The 18,490-nt window shown below is 40.3% G+C and overlaps 2 protein-coding genes and 3 long non-coding RNA genes across 5 annotated transcripts; all 5 read right to left on the bottom strand.

The window, feature by feature from the left end:
• Positions 1 to 8,093: 8,093 nt before the first annotated feature.
• LOC124394563 lies at positions 8,094 to 8,927 on the bottom strand. The gene is made up of 3 exons (XR_006927522.1): positions 8,807 to 8,927; positions 8,404 to 8,574; positions 8,094 to 8,269 (listed from the first exon to the last, which is right to left on the bottom strand). It is a non-coding gene; the product is annotated as an uncharacterized LOC124394563 (long non-coding RNA).
• A 736-nt stretch (positions 8,928 to 9,663) lies between these two features.
• On the bottom strand, positions 9,664 to 11,038 carry LOC124394494. The gene is made up of 4 exons (XM_046862796.1): positions 10,655 to 11,038; positions 10,413 to 10,538; positions 10,118 to 10,311; positions 9,664 to 9,990 (listed from the first exon to the last, which is right to left on the bottom strand). The coding sequence occupies exons 1-4, from the start codon at positions 10,829 to 10,831 to the stop codon at positions 9,858 to 9,860; spliced, it is 630 nt and encodes a 209-aa protein (XP_046718752.1). The 5' UTR covers positions 10,832 to 11,038; the 3' UTR covers positions 9,664 to 9,857.
• Positions 11,039 to 11,173: 135 nt separating this feature from the next.
• LOC124394606 lies at positions 11,174 to 11,924 on the bottom strand. Its single transcript, XR_006927534.1, has 3 exons — positions 11,817 to 11,924; positions 11,459 to 11,635; positions 11,174 to 11,340 (listed from the first exon to the last, which is right to left on the bottom strand). It is a non-coding gene; the product is annotated as an uncharacterized LOC124394606 (long non-coding RNA).
• Positions 11,925 to 13,341: 1,417 nt separating this feature from the next.
• Positions 13,342 to 14,137, bottom strand: LOC124394661. The gene is made up of 3 exons (XR_006927537.1): positions 14,060 to 14,137; positions 13,658 to 13,828; positions 13,342 to 13,517 (listed from the first exon to the last, which is right to left on the bottom strand). It is a non-coding gene; the product is annotated as an uncharacterized LOC124394661 (long non-coding RNA).
• A 779-nt stretch (positions 14,138 to 14,916) lies between these two features.
• LOC124394433 lies at positions 14,917 to 17,067 on the bottom strand. Its single transcript, XM_046862672.1, has 7 exons — positions 16,716 to 17,067; positions 16,387 to 16,592; positions 16,195 to 16,295; positions 15,905 to 16,023; positions 15,663 to 15,788; positions 15,368 to 15,561; positions 14,917 to 15,243 (listed from the first exon to the last, which is right to left on the bottom strand). The coding sequence occupies exons 1-7, from the start codon at positions 16,911 to 16,913 to the stop codon at positions 15,111 to 15,113; spliced, it is 1,077 nt and encodes a 358-aa protein (XP_046718628.1). The 5' UTR covers positions 16,914 to 17,067; the 3' UTR covers positions 14,917 to 15,110.
• Positions 17,068 to 18,490: the final 1,423 nt, after the last annotated feature.

The following is an 18,490-nucleotide window of genomic DNA, read 5'->3' as shown; positions in this document are numbered from 1 at the left end:
CACTGTTCTACATCAGCCTGAGTTGAGGCACTGAGAGCACGAGGCCACACACACTCCAATGTTTGGCTGGCCAGAACTGAGGACAAAACAGGCTCCTGTAGAGAGAAACAGTGATTACTCTATCAGCCATTCCTGACAGAATAAAGGCAAGTAATCTACATGGACAAAAATCTAGGTGAAATAAAAACTGGCCTACCATCTCCAGGTACTGATTGGTCCTACTGTACTTGTCAAGTAGTGTGCAGAGCTGGGAACCATTAACAACTGTGTTCGGTCTGTTCAGAAACTCACCAAGTTCTTCTGAGAGATGGAGCTCAAGAGCTAGAAAACACAGAAGAAAGACAAAGCATTAACTACAGATAGTGATGTGCTTAACTCATTGGCTTTCCTATAGTGAGCGAAGCACTGAAGCAATTGGTGTTATAGAGCAAACACACCTCTGTCTGTCGGTCATCTGGGATAAGAGACAGGAAGTCTATTAGGTCAGGGAATCCAAAACTGAGGAACAACTGTTTCAGGAACATGTAAAAGCTTCCACCACCATAGCAACTCAGGCCTGCGAAGCAACAGAGGACACTGATGTAAAAGGTCTGTGGTGAATTCAGATTGAGCATCTAGGACACTCCTGACTTACCCTAACCCTAACATTATCAGCCTGAAATCACATCATCTTATCACTGCCTACCTAGTAGCCTGAAACAGCATATAAACACACAAACACACAAACCTTGGCTGGACTGGTACTTGAGATAGTCTTGTATGTAATTGAAAACAGTGATGGACTGTGTTGCAGAGAGGTCACGTACACATTATCAAGTCCTTTCACTCTGTAAATACAGCAAAAGTGGGAAACAAATTCAAATTCTAAAAGTAACAAAATAATCATTTGCTGTGTTTGTGTTATGAAAAGATGCTCACATCTCTCTGTAGGATTCACAGCCGATGGTCATGGGGATGATCGACAGGGTGTTTGAACCAATACCAGGAAGTAAGATGGAAAGGTAATTATGGAACCACAGGGCAAAGTCCTCTGGGCTGAAATGTTGGAAGTGAGGCACCAGATCTAAGAGTGTTATGTTCAGAATGGTGTCTGAAATTGCTGAAGGAATGCTAGTGAGGTTCATCTGCAATCACAAGGTATCATCCATCAATTAGTATGCACAGAATAATGTCTTTTTGATAAAAAAAAAGAAAAAAAGAAAAAATTGTGATCTGGTCTTTAGGCAACAGAGATGCTCACTTGTTTTGCAGTCTGGCTGAAGTTTGTGAAGAACATGCCAAGTTGATTGAGATCAAAAGATGCGATCATACTGCTAAACACCTCTCTAATCACTAAGTCATTTTCCAACACTCCTGTATCCGGCTGCAAGATGAACTGAGCCTTCTGCTCAATGGACAGTAAACCAAACACTGCAACCTGCAGGAAAAAAACATTCATATCACATTATGTTTACACCAGGTCTTCAAGTAAAACAAATGGACACTGCTGCAGCAGCTGTCTGTTCTCTTTGTCAAAACCCAGAAACCAACTGTTACTACTACAGTCAGCTGCAACTCCACAAGAAACATAAAGTTGGTGCAATTGGGATGTTACTCACACTAGAGAAATTTGCATTTAAAATCTTCAGCTCTGTCAAGGTGGCATAATTGAAGAAACTGCCAAGGTTCGTTAAAAGCCAGTCATTGCTGCCTGAAGTTGTGGAAACACAGCCAGGATCTAGATGGAACCAAGATCATTAGTTCAACTAATTACACCATTCTAAATTGGCCTGTTTAGTTTTATTCAGACAAAAGAAACACCCTTAATTCAAGCAGGTGAAAACAAATTCAAAAATGTCAGTTTTCTGTATTACAACAACTAAAAGGGGAGTACTTACCTGGTGAGCCATCTTTTGAGAGGAAAGGAAAGATGAATGAAGAAAAGACCAGCTGCTTCTGTTTCTCTGTCATGAGTGATTCTTGACTACTGAGAGCTTTCACACTATGTTTGGTGAGAACAGATTGGATATTCTCATCAATTATTTCCTCATGTCCTATATAACACATCTGAAGTTCAGAAATGTCATTGTCCATACTTACACAATTTGGTAGGTCTCACAGCTGAATTTTGTGAAACTGAGGCTGGATAGAAAGTCTGTGGATGCTGATGAAAACAATGGTCTGAGCCTCATCTGGAACCACTCGTTGATGAAAGTGGCATTCATCAACTGTGCTGCAGTGAAGTCCTTGATTATCACCTCCCAGATAGCATCAAGTATATGTGGGTCAGTCTGAATGCTCTTATCTGTCTACATGACAGAGTGAAAGATTACATACTTCAATGCATATTTCCACAAAACATTTTTTATACTACAGCACCTGTCAGGATTATGGCAAGTTTATTCATTCATTTCATTGACTGCAAATCCAATTTTTTTACCACCACTGGGTCCCAACTCCTATGTAATACTCCCTTAATCCTAGAATCGGTGTGGCAGAATGAGCCAAGCAACAGTGAGAACCTGGACTACTGGAGACTCAAACACAATTAAAACAGGGATTAGTTTAGCTCAAACCCACTGGTCTCGGTGCCCCAAAATTGTTCTGCCGATCCCGATGGTTGCAACCTGTTCTTCTGCCAGTGCACCCTCATGCTCCTCTCCCAACCACAAGCATATCCGACTGACCAAACATGATTGGATATGTAATCCTCCACCAACAACAACACAACAGACATCTGAGAGTTCCAATGCGCTTGCTGCCCCAGCTATTCGCCATTTTGAAAGGAGGTCAGGTGCCGGTTCGCCCACCGCAGCGGCAAACAAACTCCCCTGCCTTGGAGTTCCACTGGGGTTGTTGCCCAGCCTCAGTTTCCTGCTGGGAGCATTGCTCCACCTCTGTTTCTGCTAAAGAGGCTGCCCACCCTTTGTGCCCCTCTGAGAGTGCCAAACAGTCTTAGAGAGAGTGCCAGAGAGGGTGTCTCACCACTCCTGAGCTCCGCAAAGGAGCGTTTGCTCCAAAGCGTCCCATAGAGAGCACTGTTCTGTTCCTAATTCTCACAAAGAGTGCCAGAGAAAGTGACATTTGCGACGCCCTCTAAATCACCTTCTCCGAAAGGTGCTGCTCTGCCCCCGAGTCCTGCAGATGTCGCCACTGGACCACTACTCCCTATTCCCTGCTCCCTATTCCATTGTCCCTATCGGTGTCCTAAATGTTTTGCACCTGTTCCTTGTTAGTCCCCAGTGTATTTAAGTTACCCCTTCAGCTTTTGTTCTTGTTGGTTTATTAACATGTCGTTTCAGGTTGTGCCATGTCGTGAGGTCCGCATGCTGTTATGTTCCTGTGCCCTGATGCTTTTGTTTTGCTGTTATGTACCGGTTTTCTATTTCAAGTCCAATGTTGTTTCTTGAGCCATATGTGACTTTACATTCCAAAGTTTTCTGTTCTTGGTTTAATGACTTAAGTTAATAACAAACTGTGAACTTGTCAATTCCGACTGTGTCCCTGCATGTGAGTTCTAACACCTCCTGAGCGACTTGGATTCGAGACCCAGGGGTGACAAGCAACAATCAAATTTGCATACCATGCTTGAAAACCTTTGCAATGCGTCACCCAAAGAGCCAGCAAAAGTTTGGAAGAACAACTTCAAGCATCTTTAGAGTATTTCAGGCTGCTTGGCAGTTTGCATGTGAGCAGAGTGAACAGATCCTCAGATGACAATACAGCAACCTTAAAAGGCAACAAACAAAGGTTTCTGTGGTCAACTCATTTTCTGCATAACATTAGTAAAGCTGGAAACAGATATTTTATTCACGAAATACTTACCGGTGAACAGGCATAGTCAGAAATGCTAAAGTTACATAGTACTGTAGAGACATTTCGGATGCAAATTCACTATCAAGTCGGTCACTATGTAGAAAAACAAGAAGAATGTTTTATTTTTTCAAAACATTTTTTTCTGTAAAGTTGAGTCCTTTTTCATTTCATAAATAAAACTCACCTGTTTACACCATAACAAGGGTTGCGGTTGATGATGCTAAGATTCAGTGTGTCCAGATCAGTTTGGTTCTGTTGTGACACCCAGGACTGAACTGCTGAGGAGTACTCAAACAGTTTCAGATCAGCAATGTTTATACCCATTAGACCTCTCACTGTGCTCACATTCAGGGTCTGGCAAACAAAAAAGTACTTGTTATCTATTTTATCTTCAGTTTTCAATATTTTAATATATTTAATTCAAACATTCAATATTTCAGCAACAAATTCTGGTTAATATTTTCTTCTTTATACCTTGAAAACAGCAGGGTTCAGACTAATGAATACAGTGATGTCCATGTTAATGTCCTGAGTGGATAAAATTGATATCCTCCACTGGAGCACCACCTACAAACACACACACACACACACACACACACACACACACACACACACACACACACACACACACACACACACCTCAACATGTTCATATGTACAATTAACTTAAATTCAGACACAATTCAGACTTTTTAAAAACATGTATTTTTTAGTCTTCCTGTATGCATGAATGTTTGTTTTACCCAGGTAAGGTATCATGAGCTGGTAGTATATTGTGGCACTTCTGTGAAAGTTGCTAAATGAATACTTGACAATGATGTACAGAGTAGATTTCTGTTCAAAGGAACATGAGGACAGATCTGGAGACAGGACCATCCTGCAAAGAGAAAAAAATTTATATTAAAATTCAGATCATTCTTCATCTCTTTATTTTGTTTGTCCATGTTTGTGTATGTGAGCAGGGACTTACATTAAGCTCTCAGGAGTGATATTTTCCAGTATACTGATGTCTAATGTACAGATGTAGGAACCAATGACATTTATTTCAGCACTTCCCAGAGAGTGATCACCCATGCTCAGATACCTCATAATTACTGCTTTTCCCTTAAAAAAATAATACACAAGCGTTTTTGTAGCAAGCACAACAGTATCTGAGAAATACAAAATGTCAGCCAGTATGCTTGCAGTATAAACTTTCTTTCGGCTTCTCCCGTTAGGGGTCGCCACAGCGGATTATCCGTATTCATGATCCGCATGTTTGATTTGGCACGTTTTTACGCTGAATGCCCTTCCTATTGCAACCCTCCCCATTTATCCGGGCTTGGGACCGGCACTAAGAGTGCACTGGCTTGTGCAACCCATTACTGGGGTTGGTTCCCTGACCGTATAACTAGTTAAAATCATTTATGAAATAATTCAGTATTAAACTAACACTAGACCCGAAGCTCTGCCTGCTTTCTAAAAATACCTTCATATACATTTCCACCTCTATTGTCAGTGATAACATTTTCATCATCATGGTTGTGTACATCAATTGTAAGAAATAAAAACATTTTTGCATTTTTTTTAAATTCTAGTCTCTCTAAAGGGGATTGAACATGCTCTTTGACTTTTATCTGCAAAAGTGTTTTATCTGCAACTCTGTCATTATATCTAATCAATGAAGGATCACAGATACTTTCTCTCACCCTCACTAAATCATCCCAGATGAGCTCTCTCTCTCTCATTCTTTCTTTCTTTCTCTCTCTCTCTCTCTCTCTCTCTCTCTCTCTCTTTCTCTCTCTCTCTCTTTCTCACATATGCACAAACAACCTTTTATTACCTTTTCTGGTTCCCAGTATCCATCATTTGAATCCATCAAAGAGGACAGTGTGTCAATCATAGTAATGTTCCACTTGCTAATGTCATCAATTGTGGCCAAACGAGAAGTTGAACCCAGTAGTTGCAGCACATGATCACCAAGGCCTGATGGGAAAATCTACGTATACACACACGAAATCAACAATTTATAATCAAATCAAAACAAATCTTGTGTGGGCAAATTTAGCATACACACAAAGACAGACTTCTAATTAACAACCCAAAAACAAACCCTATTTGACAGTGGGACACCATGCAAAAATCATATTTATACACAAACTGGAAATATTTTCAGAATTCTATGACTAAAAGCTGAGACAACCTTTTCTTTCCTGTTGTGTTATACAGTCCAGTATTTAGTGTCTCTGACCTGGTTTAACTTGTTAAGAATGACCGTCTGGAGGCTGGTGTCCACCACTCTCAGTGATAGCTGCCAGGTTTTCCTGCAAGACGGTGATGTCCAGATACAGATCAAACTGGATGGCATTAAAACCGAAAGGAAAAGCTGCATCTGCAATTGTTGTTGCTGTAATGTTGCTCACTGTAAGACACACAACAAAGGAATTCAGTGAAGTACACAATCTCAATATGTGTCGCTGTACCTCGATGTGTTTTGCCTTGTAGTATACCGTTACCTGTAGTACTTTCTGAGTTGCATTCTGTGAAGAATGTCCTAAGCTTTATCAGTGGGATCTTCTGCTCCTCAGGACTGAAAATAACTTCCTCTTGACATTCTTCAACAATGCACAAACAGGGACAAAATTTAATCAGTCCAGAAAGTTTAAAGTTGGGTTTATAAATCACAAACACAATGGTGAAACGGTTTACATACAAAGCCAATTGTGTCACAGAGGCCTGATTTGAAATAGACAACCAGGATGCCAAGTTGTTCCACGGTCTGCTCACTCCATGTTGAGGGATTACTGATTCATAATAAAAAATGTCAGAGGTCAAAAAAATATCAAATGCAATCTATAGACACACACCATTTCCATTTGTTTTATGTCCTTTTAAAACCAATGATGAAATCATTTTCTACAACATAGATGAAAGATGTGCACAAATGCACTTGAAGCTATGACTCACCCATAAGCAGTGTTTCCACTGAGGAGCAGTGACTGTACAGCGGTGACCTGAGAATCAGAAAGATCTCCACAGTTCTTCAGTTTCTCCAAAATGAAAGGGTCAGAGTTCTGGATGTAGGAGGAGTCCAGTGTGCAGGCCATATTTCCCAGAACCTCCACCTGATCCCTGGTCAGACTCACACCAGATATACCCTACAACATCACAACCCATGAAGAAAAGTCACACAGAATCTATAAGAATGAGGAGGGTCTTGTGTGGATTCCACTGTTTAGTGTCTATTGTTTAAGCCTGAACATGTTCCTATTTTCACTTGTTTTCAACAATGGAATTGCATAAGAGACGAATTGATTATAATTTGATGGCTGATTTGCAGATTTAAGAGCTAATATTGAATGTGTTGGTCTATGAATATTTTACTGTGTGTGTATTACCAGGCAGTCCTTTGCATTGTTGAACAGTATGGTTGTTTTGTCAAGGACAGGAGAAAGAACTGAGAAATCTGCTCTGCCAAGGGCACGGAAATATGATTGGCAGTTCACATTCTGTATTGTCTCGTAGCTACAACACACACACACACACACACACACACACACACACACACACACACAGCCAGCATATGACCTTTTTTTCTTGATATCATATACTTGAATACAGTATTTTCTGTATGTGAATATGTTCCACACCTGTAGTACAGAAGCATATCAGAGGGGACATCCATAAAGCTTTCGACTAGATCTTCTTGCACATAGTTGTACATGCAGGTCAGCTGAAACACAGAATGTGTTGTGTGATTGTGTGTTTTCTCATTTACTAGTAAAGGTTTGGTCTACTTGCTGTCTCTGATTTATTCTGTGCAGAATGTGATTAAATATCAGAGTGTATGTACCTGAGCCTCTGTCAGGACGACCTTGTCTCTGCCTGCACGTGGTCTACAGGCTTTTACTAGATCTTTGGCTTTCTTCTGTGGGAGAGTCTGAGTTGAGCTACAAGAGAATCCCTGCAGTACTGATGCTGACAGACTGCAGGGAGAAACACACCCACAGTCACAAATAGACATACACAGTGATGGGTGTATTCACAGAACAGATCTTTACATTAGCTATATTAGATAGACTGTGTGTGTGTGTGTGTGTGTGTGTGTGTGTGTGTGTGTGTGTGTGTGTGTGTGTGTGTGTGTTTTCCTAACTCACTCTTCTGGATTATTACAGGCACTGGCCACTGCACCAAGAACATCATAGCCTGGTAAAATGAAAAAGTCTTAACATTTTTGATGAGTTTTATAGCCTGACATCCAAACAAGTCAGGAAATCAGATTTGGGAACTGCTGCTATTACAGTCGAGGCATGAGACTTTAGTTTTTCAGTGTAACAAAGTGGGTGGGTTTAGGTACCTGTTCATGACTCCAGCTCTTGTTATTGATGAGTGAAACTTCCACAGAGCTCAGAGATGTCAGTAGAACAAGTGGAATATACATCACTAGTGCATCCGGAACATTTTGTATGACAGAGGTTTGGTCTACAGAGATTACCTGGAACAACGTGTTAGAGCGGACTTCAACAAAGCAACTGCATGTTACTGCACTTTTATAGGAGAAGGTAATAAATATATGTTTGTGTGTGTGTGTGTGTGTGTGTGTGTGTGTGTGTAAAACAAAGTGAATACCTTTTGGACAAATGTCTGTTGTAGAATAACTGGGGCTGATAGAATATTAGCAATGAATGTTGGATTCTGAGATAAAGACAGAAGCTCAGAAGATGGGATGATGGATATGGCTGTAGAAGGAACACCACCAATAAGTGTTCCCAATGATACCAGAGAGGAGGCACTGTTGATCTGTGAGAGTAAAACAATCATATCCTTAACTTTAAAAAAATTCTGATTCTGAATTTTAGAACTTGTGCAATAAGAAAGAAATTAAATTACAGACCTTTTGTTAACACGGTATAGTTAGTAAATGTATAAACATAAATAGAATTTTGACATGGTGATTTTGATCAAAAATGGCAAGCTTTCACTTTCTGTAACATAGAGCAACATTCCTGACAAATGGGCAGTGTACGCTTACATTAAAGCCTGAACTAATGATGCTCTGGATGAGGGCATTCACTTGGCCCTGGTCCCAGCCACTGATGATACTGAGTGTTGACAGAGCACCGCTTATCACATTGGGAGGGGCGGAGTTTATCTGGCCCACAGTCAAGCCCACACTGGCTTCCCAATGTTTGGATGGTGGCTGCAGATATATCAGGGAACTTTGCTACCAGCACCGCTGTGACCTGAAAGGAGAAGAAGGTTAGAGGTGACTGGCACTACTACACAAGAAGTGATTAGTGAACACACAAGTCTTATTGATTGATTACCTCTGGATTTATTTCTGTGCAGAAGATGTTGATGCTAGTCAGGATTGTCTGAATGTCTGCATCTCCAAGAAAAACAAACACGGAGGCAGGACTTTGACACAGCAGCTCAGCAGGCAATCTATAAAACACAAACAACCTTTTAGAATGCATACACAGATATTTGCATGTATATATGGTATTTTACATGTGGGGTTTGAATCTATAAAGGGTTGGATGAATAAATAAAATAAATTTAATTTTGTTCAATGTTGAGGTTTGAGTGGTACCGAGAGGGCTGAAGTCAGGATTCTGGATGTACAACTGTGTTGTATAATACTCCAAGACACTGGCTGAAATTCCTGGGTTGTTGAACAACTGAAGGTTTTCAGAGTTCTCCAGGAACACACTTGACTAAAGACACAATAAAACACACATTATCACAGCACTACAAACTGTGTACATTGTGTGATGTAGTTAACAGAAATATGTTTGAATGACTAATATAGATAATTGCAGGTGTGTGTGTGTGTGTGTGTGTGTGTGTGTGTGTGTGTGTGTGTGTGCACTACCATGCTTCCTGATAGAAAGGATTGTAGATCACTGAGGGTGATGAAGGTGATGAAGAATCCAATGTTGTCTGCAAACCAGGCAGTGGAGTTCAGAAAAGGATCTGAGGAGTTATAGCAGCGGGGGCTGGCATCTGCAAAATACACAATCACATGTTGAGACACCCATGTAGTGCACACACAAACAAAGGAAATGCTTGTACAGAGAGAACTAGAAAAAAGAAACAAGAAAAATGTAGTTATTCTTACTGCCACTTCTCAGATACACTTTTATAGAGCTGTACACATCAGCTGGGGAGAAATCAGCTGCAGAAAAATTAAAGTTGTCCCCCAGGATAGACACCCTGCTCACAAACACATACGTACAGGAGATTTCTTTACTATATGACGTCAGTTTTTTTTTGCCACCAGACATGTGGCAGTGTTTATGATGAAAACCCTGTTTAATGAAACATCCAATAAAGAACTCACAGTTTCCTGTATGACAGACAAGAGGCACCACTGAGCTGGGTGGAGCTGATGAGCTGAGATCTGAGGTAGGGCAGGTAGTGAACCAGTATAACATTAAACCACTGTTCTACATCAGCCTGAGTTGAGGCACTGAGAGCACGAGGCCACACACACTCCAATGTTTGGCTGGCCAGAACTGAGGACAAAACAGGCTCCTGTAGAGAGAAACAGTGATTACTCTATCAGCCATTCCTGACAGAATAAAGGCAAGTAATCTACATGGACAAAAATCTAGGTGAAATAAAAACTGGCCTACCATCTCCAGGTACTGATTGGTCCTACTGTACTTGTCAAGTAGTGTGCAGAGCTGGGAACCATTAACAACTGTGTTCGGTCTGTTCAGAAACTCACCAAGTTCTTCTGGAGAGATGGAGCTCAAGAGCTAGAAAACACAGAAGAAAGACAAAGCATTAACTACAGATAGTGATGTGCTTAACTCATTGGCTTTCCTATAGTGAGCGAAGCACTGAAGCAATTGGTGTTATAGAGCAAACACACCTCTGTCTGTCGGTCATCTGGGATAAGAGACAGGAAGTCTATTAGGTCAGGGAATCCAAAACTGAGGAACAACTGTTTCAGGAACATGTAAAAGCTTCCACCACCATAGCAACTCAGGCCTGCGAAGCAACAGAGGACACTGATGTAAAAGGTCTGTGGTGAATTCAGATTGAGCATCTAGGACACTCCTGACTTACCCTAACCCTAACATTATCAGCCTGAAATCACATCATCTTATCACTGCCTACCTAGTAGCCTGAAACAGCATATAAACACACAAACACACAAACCTTGGCTGGACTGGTACTTGAGATAGTCTTGTATGTAATTGAAAACAGTGATGGACTGTGTTGCAGAGAGGTCACGGTACACATTATCAAGTCCTTTCACTCTGTAAATACAGCAAAAGTGGGAAACAAATTCAAATTCTAAAAGTAACAAAATAATCATTTGCTGTGTTTGTGTTATGAAAAGATGCTCACATCTCTGTAGGATTCACAGCCGATGGTCATGGGGATGATCGACAGGGTGTTTGAACCAATACCAGGAAGTAAGATGGAAAGGTAATTATGGAACCACAGGGCAAAGTCCTCTGGGCTGAAATGTTGGAAGTGAGGCACCAGATCTAAGAGCGTTATGTTCAGAATGGTGTCTGAAATTGCTGAAGGAATGCTAGTGAGGTTCATCTGCAATCACAAGGTATCATCCATCAATTAGTATGCACAGAATAATGTCTTTTGATAAAAAAAAAAAAAAAAACAAGAAAAAATTGTGATCTGGTCTTTAGGCAACAGAGATGCTCACTTGTTTTGCAGTCTGGCTGAAGTTTGTGAAGAACATGCCAAGTTGATTGAGATCAAAAGATGCGATCATACTGCTAAACACCTCTCTAATCACTAAGTCATTTTCCAACACTCCTGTATCCGGCTGCAAGATGAACTGAGCCTTCTGCTCAATGGACAGTAAACCAAACACTGCAACCTGCAGGAAAAAAACATTCATATCACATTATGTTTACACCAGGTCTTCAAGTGAAACAAATGGACACTGCTGCAGAAGCTGTCTGTTCTCTTCGTCAAAACCCAGAAACCAACTGTTACTACTACAGTCAGCTGCAACTCCACAAGAAACATAAAGTTGGTGCAATTGGGATGTTACTCACACTAGAGAAATTTGCATTTAAAATCTTCAGCTCTGTCAAGGTGGCATAATTGAAGAAACTGCCAAGGTTCGTTAAAAGCCAGTCATTGCTGCCTGAAGTTGTGGAAACACAGCCACTATCTAGATGGATCCAATATCATTAGTTCAAGCAGGTGAAAACAAATTTAAAACTGTTAGTTTCTTTATTACAACAACTAAAAGTTCACTACGTACCTGGTGAGCCATCTTTTGAGAGGAAAGGAAAGATGAATGAAACAAAGACCAGCTGCTTCTGTTTATCTGTCATGAGTGATTCTTGACTACTGAGAGCTTTCACACTATGTTGGGTAAAAATAGAATAGATTTTCATCAATTACTTTATGTTCTATATAACACGTCTCAAGTTCTTAAATGTCCATACTTACACAATTTGATAGGTCTCACAGCTGAAGTTTGTGGAACTGAGAATGGATAAAAAGTCTGTGGACACTGATGATAAAAATAGACTGAGTCTTATCTCGAACCACTCGCTAATAAAAGTGCCATTTATCAGCTGTGCTGTGGTAAAGTTCTTAATTATTACTTCCCCAAGGGCATTAAGTATACTTGGATCAGCCAAGGCAATGCTGAGGTTCTGCAAGAATATGATACATGTAATATACATGTAATTTCCAAAGAATAGAAATGGTTATATTACAGTACCACTGAAAATTCCATACCCTGTTATAAACCTTGTCCAGTGCTTCATTCAGAGGCACATTCAAATTGTCAAAAAAGTTTCCAAACTTCTTTTGGGTACTTTATGCCCTCTGGCAGTTCACATTCTGTATTGTCTCGTAGCTACAACACACACACACAGCCAGCATATGACCTTTTTTCTTGATATCATATACTTGAATACAGTATTTTCTGTATGTGAATATGTTCCACACCTGTAGTACAGAAGCATATCAGAGGGACATCCATAAAGCTTTCGACTAGATCTTCTTGCACATAGTTGTACATGCAGGTCAGCTGAAACACAGAATGTGTTGTGTGATTGTGTGTTTTCTCATTTACTAGTAAAGGTTTGGTCTACTTGCTGTCTCTGATTTATTCTGTGTGCAGAATGTGATTAAATATCAGAGTGTATGTACCTGAGCCTCTGTCAGGACGACCTTGTCTCTGCCTGCACGTGGTCTACAGGCTTTTACTAGATCTTTGGCTTTCTTCTGTGGGAGAGTCTGAGTTGAGCTACAGAGAATCCCTGCAGTACTGATGCTGACAGACTGCAGAAACACACCCACAGTCACAAATAGACATACACAGTGATGGGTGTATTCACAGAACAGATCTTTACATTAGCTATATTAGATAGACTGTGTGTGTGTGTTTTCCTAACTCACTCTTCTGGATTATTACAGGCACTGGCCACTGCACGAAGAACATCATAGCCTGGTAAAATGAAAAAGTCTTAACATTTTTGATGAGTTTTATAGCCTGACATCCAAACAAGTCAGGAAATCAGATTTGGGAACTGCTGCTATTACAGTCGAGGCATGAGACTTTAGTTTTTCAGTGTAACAAAGTGGGTGGGTTTAGGTACCTGTTCATGACTCCAGCTCTTGTTATTGATGAGTGAAACTTCCACAGAGCTCAGAGATGTCAGTAGAACAAGTGGAATATACATCACTAGTGCATCCGGAACATTTTGTATGACAGAGGTTTGGTCTACAGAGATTACCTGGAACAACGTGTTAGAGCGGACTTCAACAAAGCAACTGCATGTTACTGCACTTTTATAGGAGAAGGTAATAAATATATGTTTGTGTGTGTGTGTGTGTGTGTGTGTGTGTGTGTGTGTGTGTAAAACAAAGTGAATACCTTTTGGACAAATGTCTGTTGTAGAATAACTGGGGCTGATAGAATATTAGCAATGAATGTTGGATTCTGAGATAAAGACAGAAGCTCAGAAGATGGGATGATGGATATGGCTGTAGAAGGAACACCACCAATAAGTGTTCCCAATGATACCAGAGAGGAGGCACTGTTGATCTGTGAGAGTAAAACAATCATATCCTTAACTTTAAAAAAATTCTGATTCTGAATTTTAGAACTTGTGCAATAAGAAAGAAATTAAATTACAGACCTTTTGTTAACACGGTATAGTTAGTAAATGTATAAACATAAATAGAATTTTGACATGGTGATTTTGATCAAAATGGCAAGCTTTCACTTTCTGTAACATAGAGCAACATTCCTGACAAATGGGCAGTGTACGCTTACATTAAAGCCTGAACTAATGATGCTCTGGATGAGGGCATTCACTTGGCCCTGGTCCCAGCCACTGATGATACTGAGTGTTGACAGAGCACCGCTTATCACATTGGGAGGCGGAGTTTATCTGGCCCACAGTCAAGCCCACACACTGGCTTCCCAATGTTTGGATGGTGGCTGCAGATATATCAGGGAACTTTGCTACCAGCACCGCTGTGACCTGAAAGGAGAAGAAGGTTAGAGGTGACTGGCACTACTACACAAGAAGTGATTAGTGAACACACAAGTCTTATTGATTGATTACCTCTGGATTTATTTCTGTGCAGAAGATGTTGATGCTAGTCAGGATTGTCTGAATGTCTGCATCTCCAAGAAAAACAAACACGGAGGCAGGACTTTGACACAGCAGCTCAGCAGGCAATCTATAAAAACACAAACAACCTTTTAGAATGCATACACAGATATTTGCATGTATATATGGTATTTTACATGTGGGGTTTGAATCTATAAAGGGTTGGATGAATAAATAAAATAAATTTAATTTTGTTCAATGTTGAGGTTTGAGTGGTACCGAGAGGGCTGAAGTCAGGATTCTGGATGTACAACTGTGTTGTATAATACTCCAAGACACTGGCTGAAATTCCTGGGTTGTTGAACAACTGAAGGTTTTCAGAGTTCTCCAGGAACACACTTGACTAAAAGACACAATAAAACACACATTATCACAGCACTACAAACTGTGTACATTGTGTGATGTAGTTAACAGAAATATGTTTGAATGACTAATATAGATAATTGCAGGTGTGTGTGTGTGTGTGTGTGTGTGTGTGTGTGTGTGTGTGTGTGCACTACCATGCTTCCTGATAGAAAGGATTGTAGATCACTGAGGGTGATGAAGGTGATGAAGAATCCAATGTTGTCTGCAAACCAGGCAGTGGAGTTCAGAAAAGGATCTGAGGAGTTATAGCAGCGGGGGCTGGCATCTGCAAAATACACAATCACATGTTGAGACACCCATGTAGTGCACACACAAACAAAGGAAATGCTTGTACAGAGAGAACTAGAAAAAAGAAACAAGAAAAATGTAGTTATTCTTACTGCCACTTCTCAGATACACTTTTATAGAGCTGTACACATCAGCTGGGGAGAAATCAGCTGCAGAAAAATTAAAGTTGTCCCCCAGGATAGACACCCTGCTCACAAACACATACGTACAGGAGATTTCTTTACTATATGACGTCAGTTTTTTGCCACCAGACATGTGGCAGTGTTTATGATGAAAACCCTGTTTAATGAAACATCCAATAAAGAACTCACAGTTTCCTGTATGACAGACAAGAGGCACCACTGAGCTGGGTGGAGCTGATGAGCTGAGATCTGAGGTAGGGCAGGTAGTGAACCAGTATAACATTAAACCACTGTTCTACATCAGCCTGAGTTGAGGCACTGAGAGCACGAGGCCACACACACTCCAATGTTTGGCTGGCCAGAACTGAGGACAAAACAGGCTCCTGTAGAGAGAAACAGTGATTACTCTATCAGCCATTCCTGACAGAATAAAGGCAAGTAATCTACATGGACAAAAATCTAGGTGAAATAAAAACTGGCCTACCATCTCCAGGTACTGATTGGTCCTACTGTACTTGTCAAGTAGTGTGCAGAGCTGGGAACCATTAACAACTGTGTTCGGTCTGTTCAGAAACTCACCAAGTTCTTCTGGAGAGATGGAGCTCAAGAGCTAGAAAACACAGAAGAAAGACAAAGCATTAACTACAGATAGTGATGTGCTTAACTCATTGGCTTTCCTATAGTGAGCGAAGCACTGAAGCAATTGGTGTTATAGAGCAAACACACCTCTGTCTGTCGGTCATCTGGGATAAGAGACAGGAAGTCTATTAGGTCAGGGAATCCAAAACTGAGGAACAACTGTTTCAGGAACATGTAAAAGCTTCCACCACCATAGCAACTCAGGCCTGCGAAGCAACAGAGGACACTGATGTAAAAGGTCTGTGGTGAATTCAGATTGAGCATCTAGGACACTCCTGACTTACCCTAACCCTAACATTATCAGCCTGAAATCACATCATCTTATCACTGCCTACCTAGTAGCCTGAAACAGCATATAAACACACAAACACACAAACCTTGGCTGGACTGGTACTTGAGATAGTCTTGTATGTAATTGAAAACAGTGATGGACTGTGTTGCAGAGAGGTCACGGTACACATTATCAAGTCCTTTCACTCTGTAAATACAGCAAAAGTGGGAAACAAATTCAAATTCTAAAAGTAACAAAATAATCATTTGCTGTGTTTGTGTTATGAAAAGATGCTCACATCTCTCTGTAGGATTCACAGCCGATGGTCATGGGGATGATCGACAGGGTGTTTGAACCAATACCAGGAAGTAAGATGGAAAGGTAATTATGGAACCACAGGGCAAAGTCCTCTGGGCTGAAATGTTGGAAGTGAGGCACCAGATCTAAGAGTGTTATGTTCAGAATGGTGTCTGAAATTGCTGAAGGAATGCTAGTGAGGTTCATCTGCAATCACAAGGTATCATCCATCAATTAGTATGCACAGAATAATGTCTTTTTTGATAAAAAAAAAAAAGAAAAAAAAAGAAAAAAATTGTGATCTGGTCTTTAGGCAACAGAGATGCTCACTTGTTTTGCAGTCTGGCTGAAGTTTGTGAAGAACATGCCAAGTTGATTGAGATCAAAAGATGCGATCATACTGCTAAACACCTCTCTAATCACTAAGTCATTTTCCAACACTCCTGTATCCGGCTGCAAGATGAACTGAGCCTTCTGCTCAATGGACAGTAAACCAAACACTGCAACCTGCAGGAAAAAAACATTCATATCACATTATGTTTACACCAGGTCTTCAAGTAAAACAAATGGACACTGCTGCAGCAGCTGTCTGTTCTCTTTGTCAAAACCCAGAAACCAACTGTTACTACTACAGTCAGCTGCAACTCCACAAGAAACATAAAGTTGGTGCAATTGGGATGTTACTCACACTAGAGAAATTTGCATTTAAAATCTTCAGCTCTGTCAAGGTGGCATAATTGAAGAAACTGCCAAGGTTCGTTAAAAGCCAGTCATTGCTGCCTGAAGTTGTGGAAACACAGCCACTATCTAGATGGATCCAATATCATTAGTTCAAGCAGGTGAAAACAAATTTAAAACTGTTAGTTTCTTTATTACAACAACTAAAAGTTCACTACGTACCTGGTGAGCCATCTTTTGAGAGGAAAGGAAAGATGAATGAAACAAAGACCAGCTGCTTCTGTTTATCTGTCATGAGTGATTCTTGACTACTGAGAGCTTTCACACTATGTTGGGTAAAAATAGAATAGATTTTTCATCAATTACTTTATGTTCTATATAACACGTCTCAAGTTCTTAAATGTCCATACTTACACAATTTGATAGGTCTCACAGCTGAAGTTGTGGAACTGAGAATGGATAAAAGTCTGTGGACACTGATGATAAAAATAGACTGAGTCTTATCTCGAACCACTCGCTAATAAAAGTGCCATTTATCAGCTGTGCTGTGGTAAAGTTCTTAATTATTACTTCCCCAAGGGCATTAAGTATACTTGGATCAGCCAAGGCAATGCTGAGGTTCTGCAAGAATATGATACATGTAATATACATGTAATTTCCAAAGAATAGAAATGGTTATATTACAGTACCACTGAAAATTCCATACCCTGTTATAAACCTTGTCCAGTGCTTCATTCAGAGGCACATTCAAATTGTCAAAAAAAAGTTTCCAAACTTCTTTTGGGTACTTTATGCCCTCTGTCAGTTCACATATTAGAACTTTTGCTATATCATCACTGGTTAGAACAGCAACCTTGAAACAAACATACACAAAGTAGGAACAATTTTTATGTAGTAAAATATTTAAAGCATCTATGTAATTGAGACAACAATTCAGTAGTTTTCAAGGGAATAAGTGATTGCTCACTGATGAACAGGCATAATCAGTGATACTGAAGTTGCACACTACTGCAGATGCATTTTCATACAAGAACGTAGTCTTAATTGCTTGCCTGTGAAGAAAATAAATAACATAAACCATCATTCTCAAGTTACTTTTTCTGAATTACAATAATGGTTACCACAGCTTACCTGTCTACACCTTTGCATGGGCTTACTGTAACAGTGGCCATGGTTTCAAAAGAATTCATGTTTTTTATACTTGTACTGGGAGAAGCAGTGGTGGTAACAAGAATACTACTAGTGTCAGGTGTGTTGAAAGTGTCGCCAGTGATGATTTTAAAAGCTGTTATGATTTCAGTATTTGCAGTTGGAGAAGCATTGGTGTTAAGATCAGTGTTGGCTGAGGCAGATGTGGTGACAATTGGTTCATCAGAAGTTTCACTGATTATAGAAGAGACAGCTGTGGGGGTAAAGGGGGCATTGTT

This window comes from Silurus meridionalis, chromosome 1 (assembly GCF_014805685.1).
Source record: "Silurus meridionalis isolate SWU-2019-XX chromosome 1, ASM1480568v1, whole genome shotgun sequence".
NCBI lineage: Eukaryota > Metazoa > Chordata > Actinopteri > Siluriformes > Siluridae > Silurus > Silurus meridionalis.
Note: the sequence above shows the minus strand (reverse complement) of the source record. Positions and strands in the feature narration are given on the sequence as shown.

What these genes read in the sequence shown, in the direction of transcription:
- LOC124394494 (XM_046862796.1), bottom strand. Translation starts at nt 10,831, where the DNA reads ATGCTCAATCTGAATTCACCACAGACCTTTTACATCAGTGTCCTCTGT. An exon ending in CAGATGACCGACAGACAGAG is followed by an intron (nt 10,539 to 10,654) that starts GTGTGTTTGCTC and finishes TGTGTTTTCTAG; the next exon opens with CTCTTGAGCTCCATCTCTCC. An exon ending in CCAATCAGTACCTGGAGATG is followed by an intron (nt 10,312 to 10,412) that starts GTAGGCCAGTTT and finishes TTCTCTCTACAG; the next exon opens with GAGCCTGTTTTGTCCTCAGT.
- LOC124394433 (XM_046862672.1), bottom strand. Translation starts at nt 16,913, where the DNA reads ATGAATGTTTTTTTCCTGCAGGTTGCAGTGTTTGGTTTACTGTCCATT. An exon ending in CCAATCAGTACCTGGAGATG is followed by an intron (nt 15,562 to 15,662) that starts GTAGGCCAGTTT and finishes TTCTCTCTACAG; the next exon opens with GAGCCTGTTTTGTCCTCAGT. An exon ending in TGTCTGTCATACAGGAAACT is followed by an intron (nt 15,244 to 15,367) that starts GTGAGTTCTTTA and finishes GTTTGTGAGCAG; the next exon opens with GGTGTCTATCCTGGGGGACA.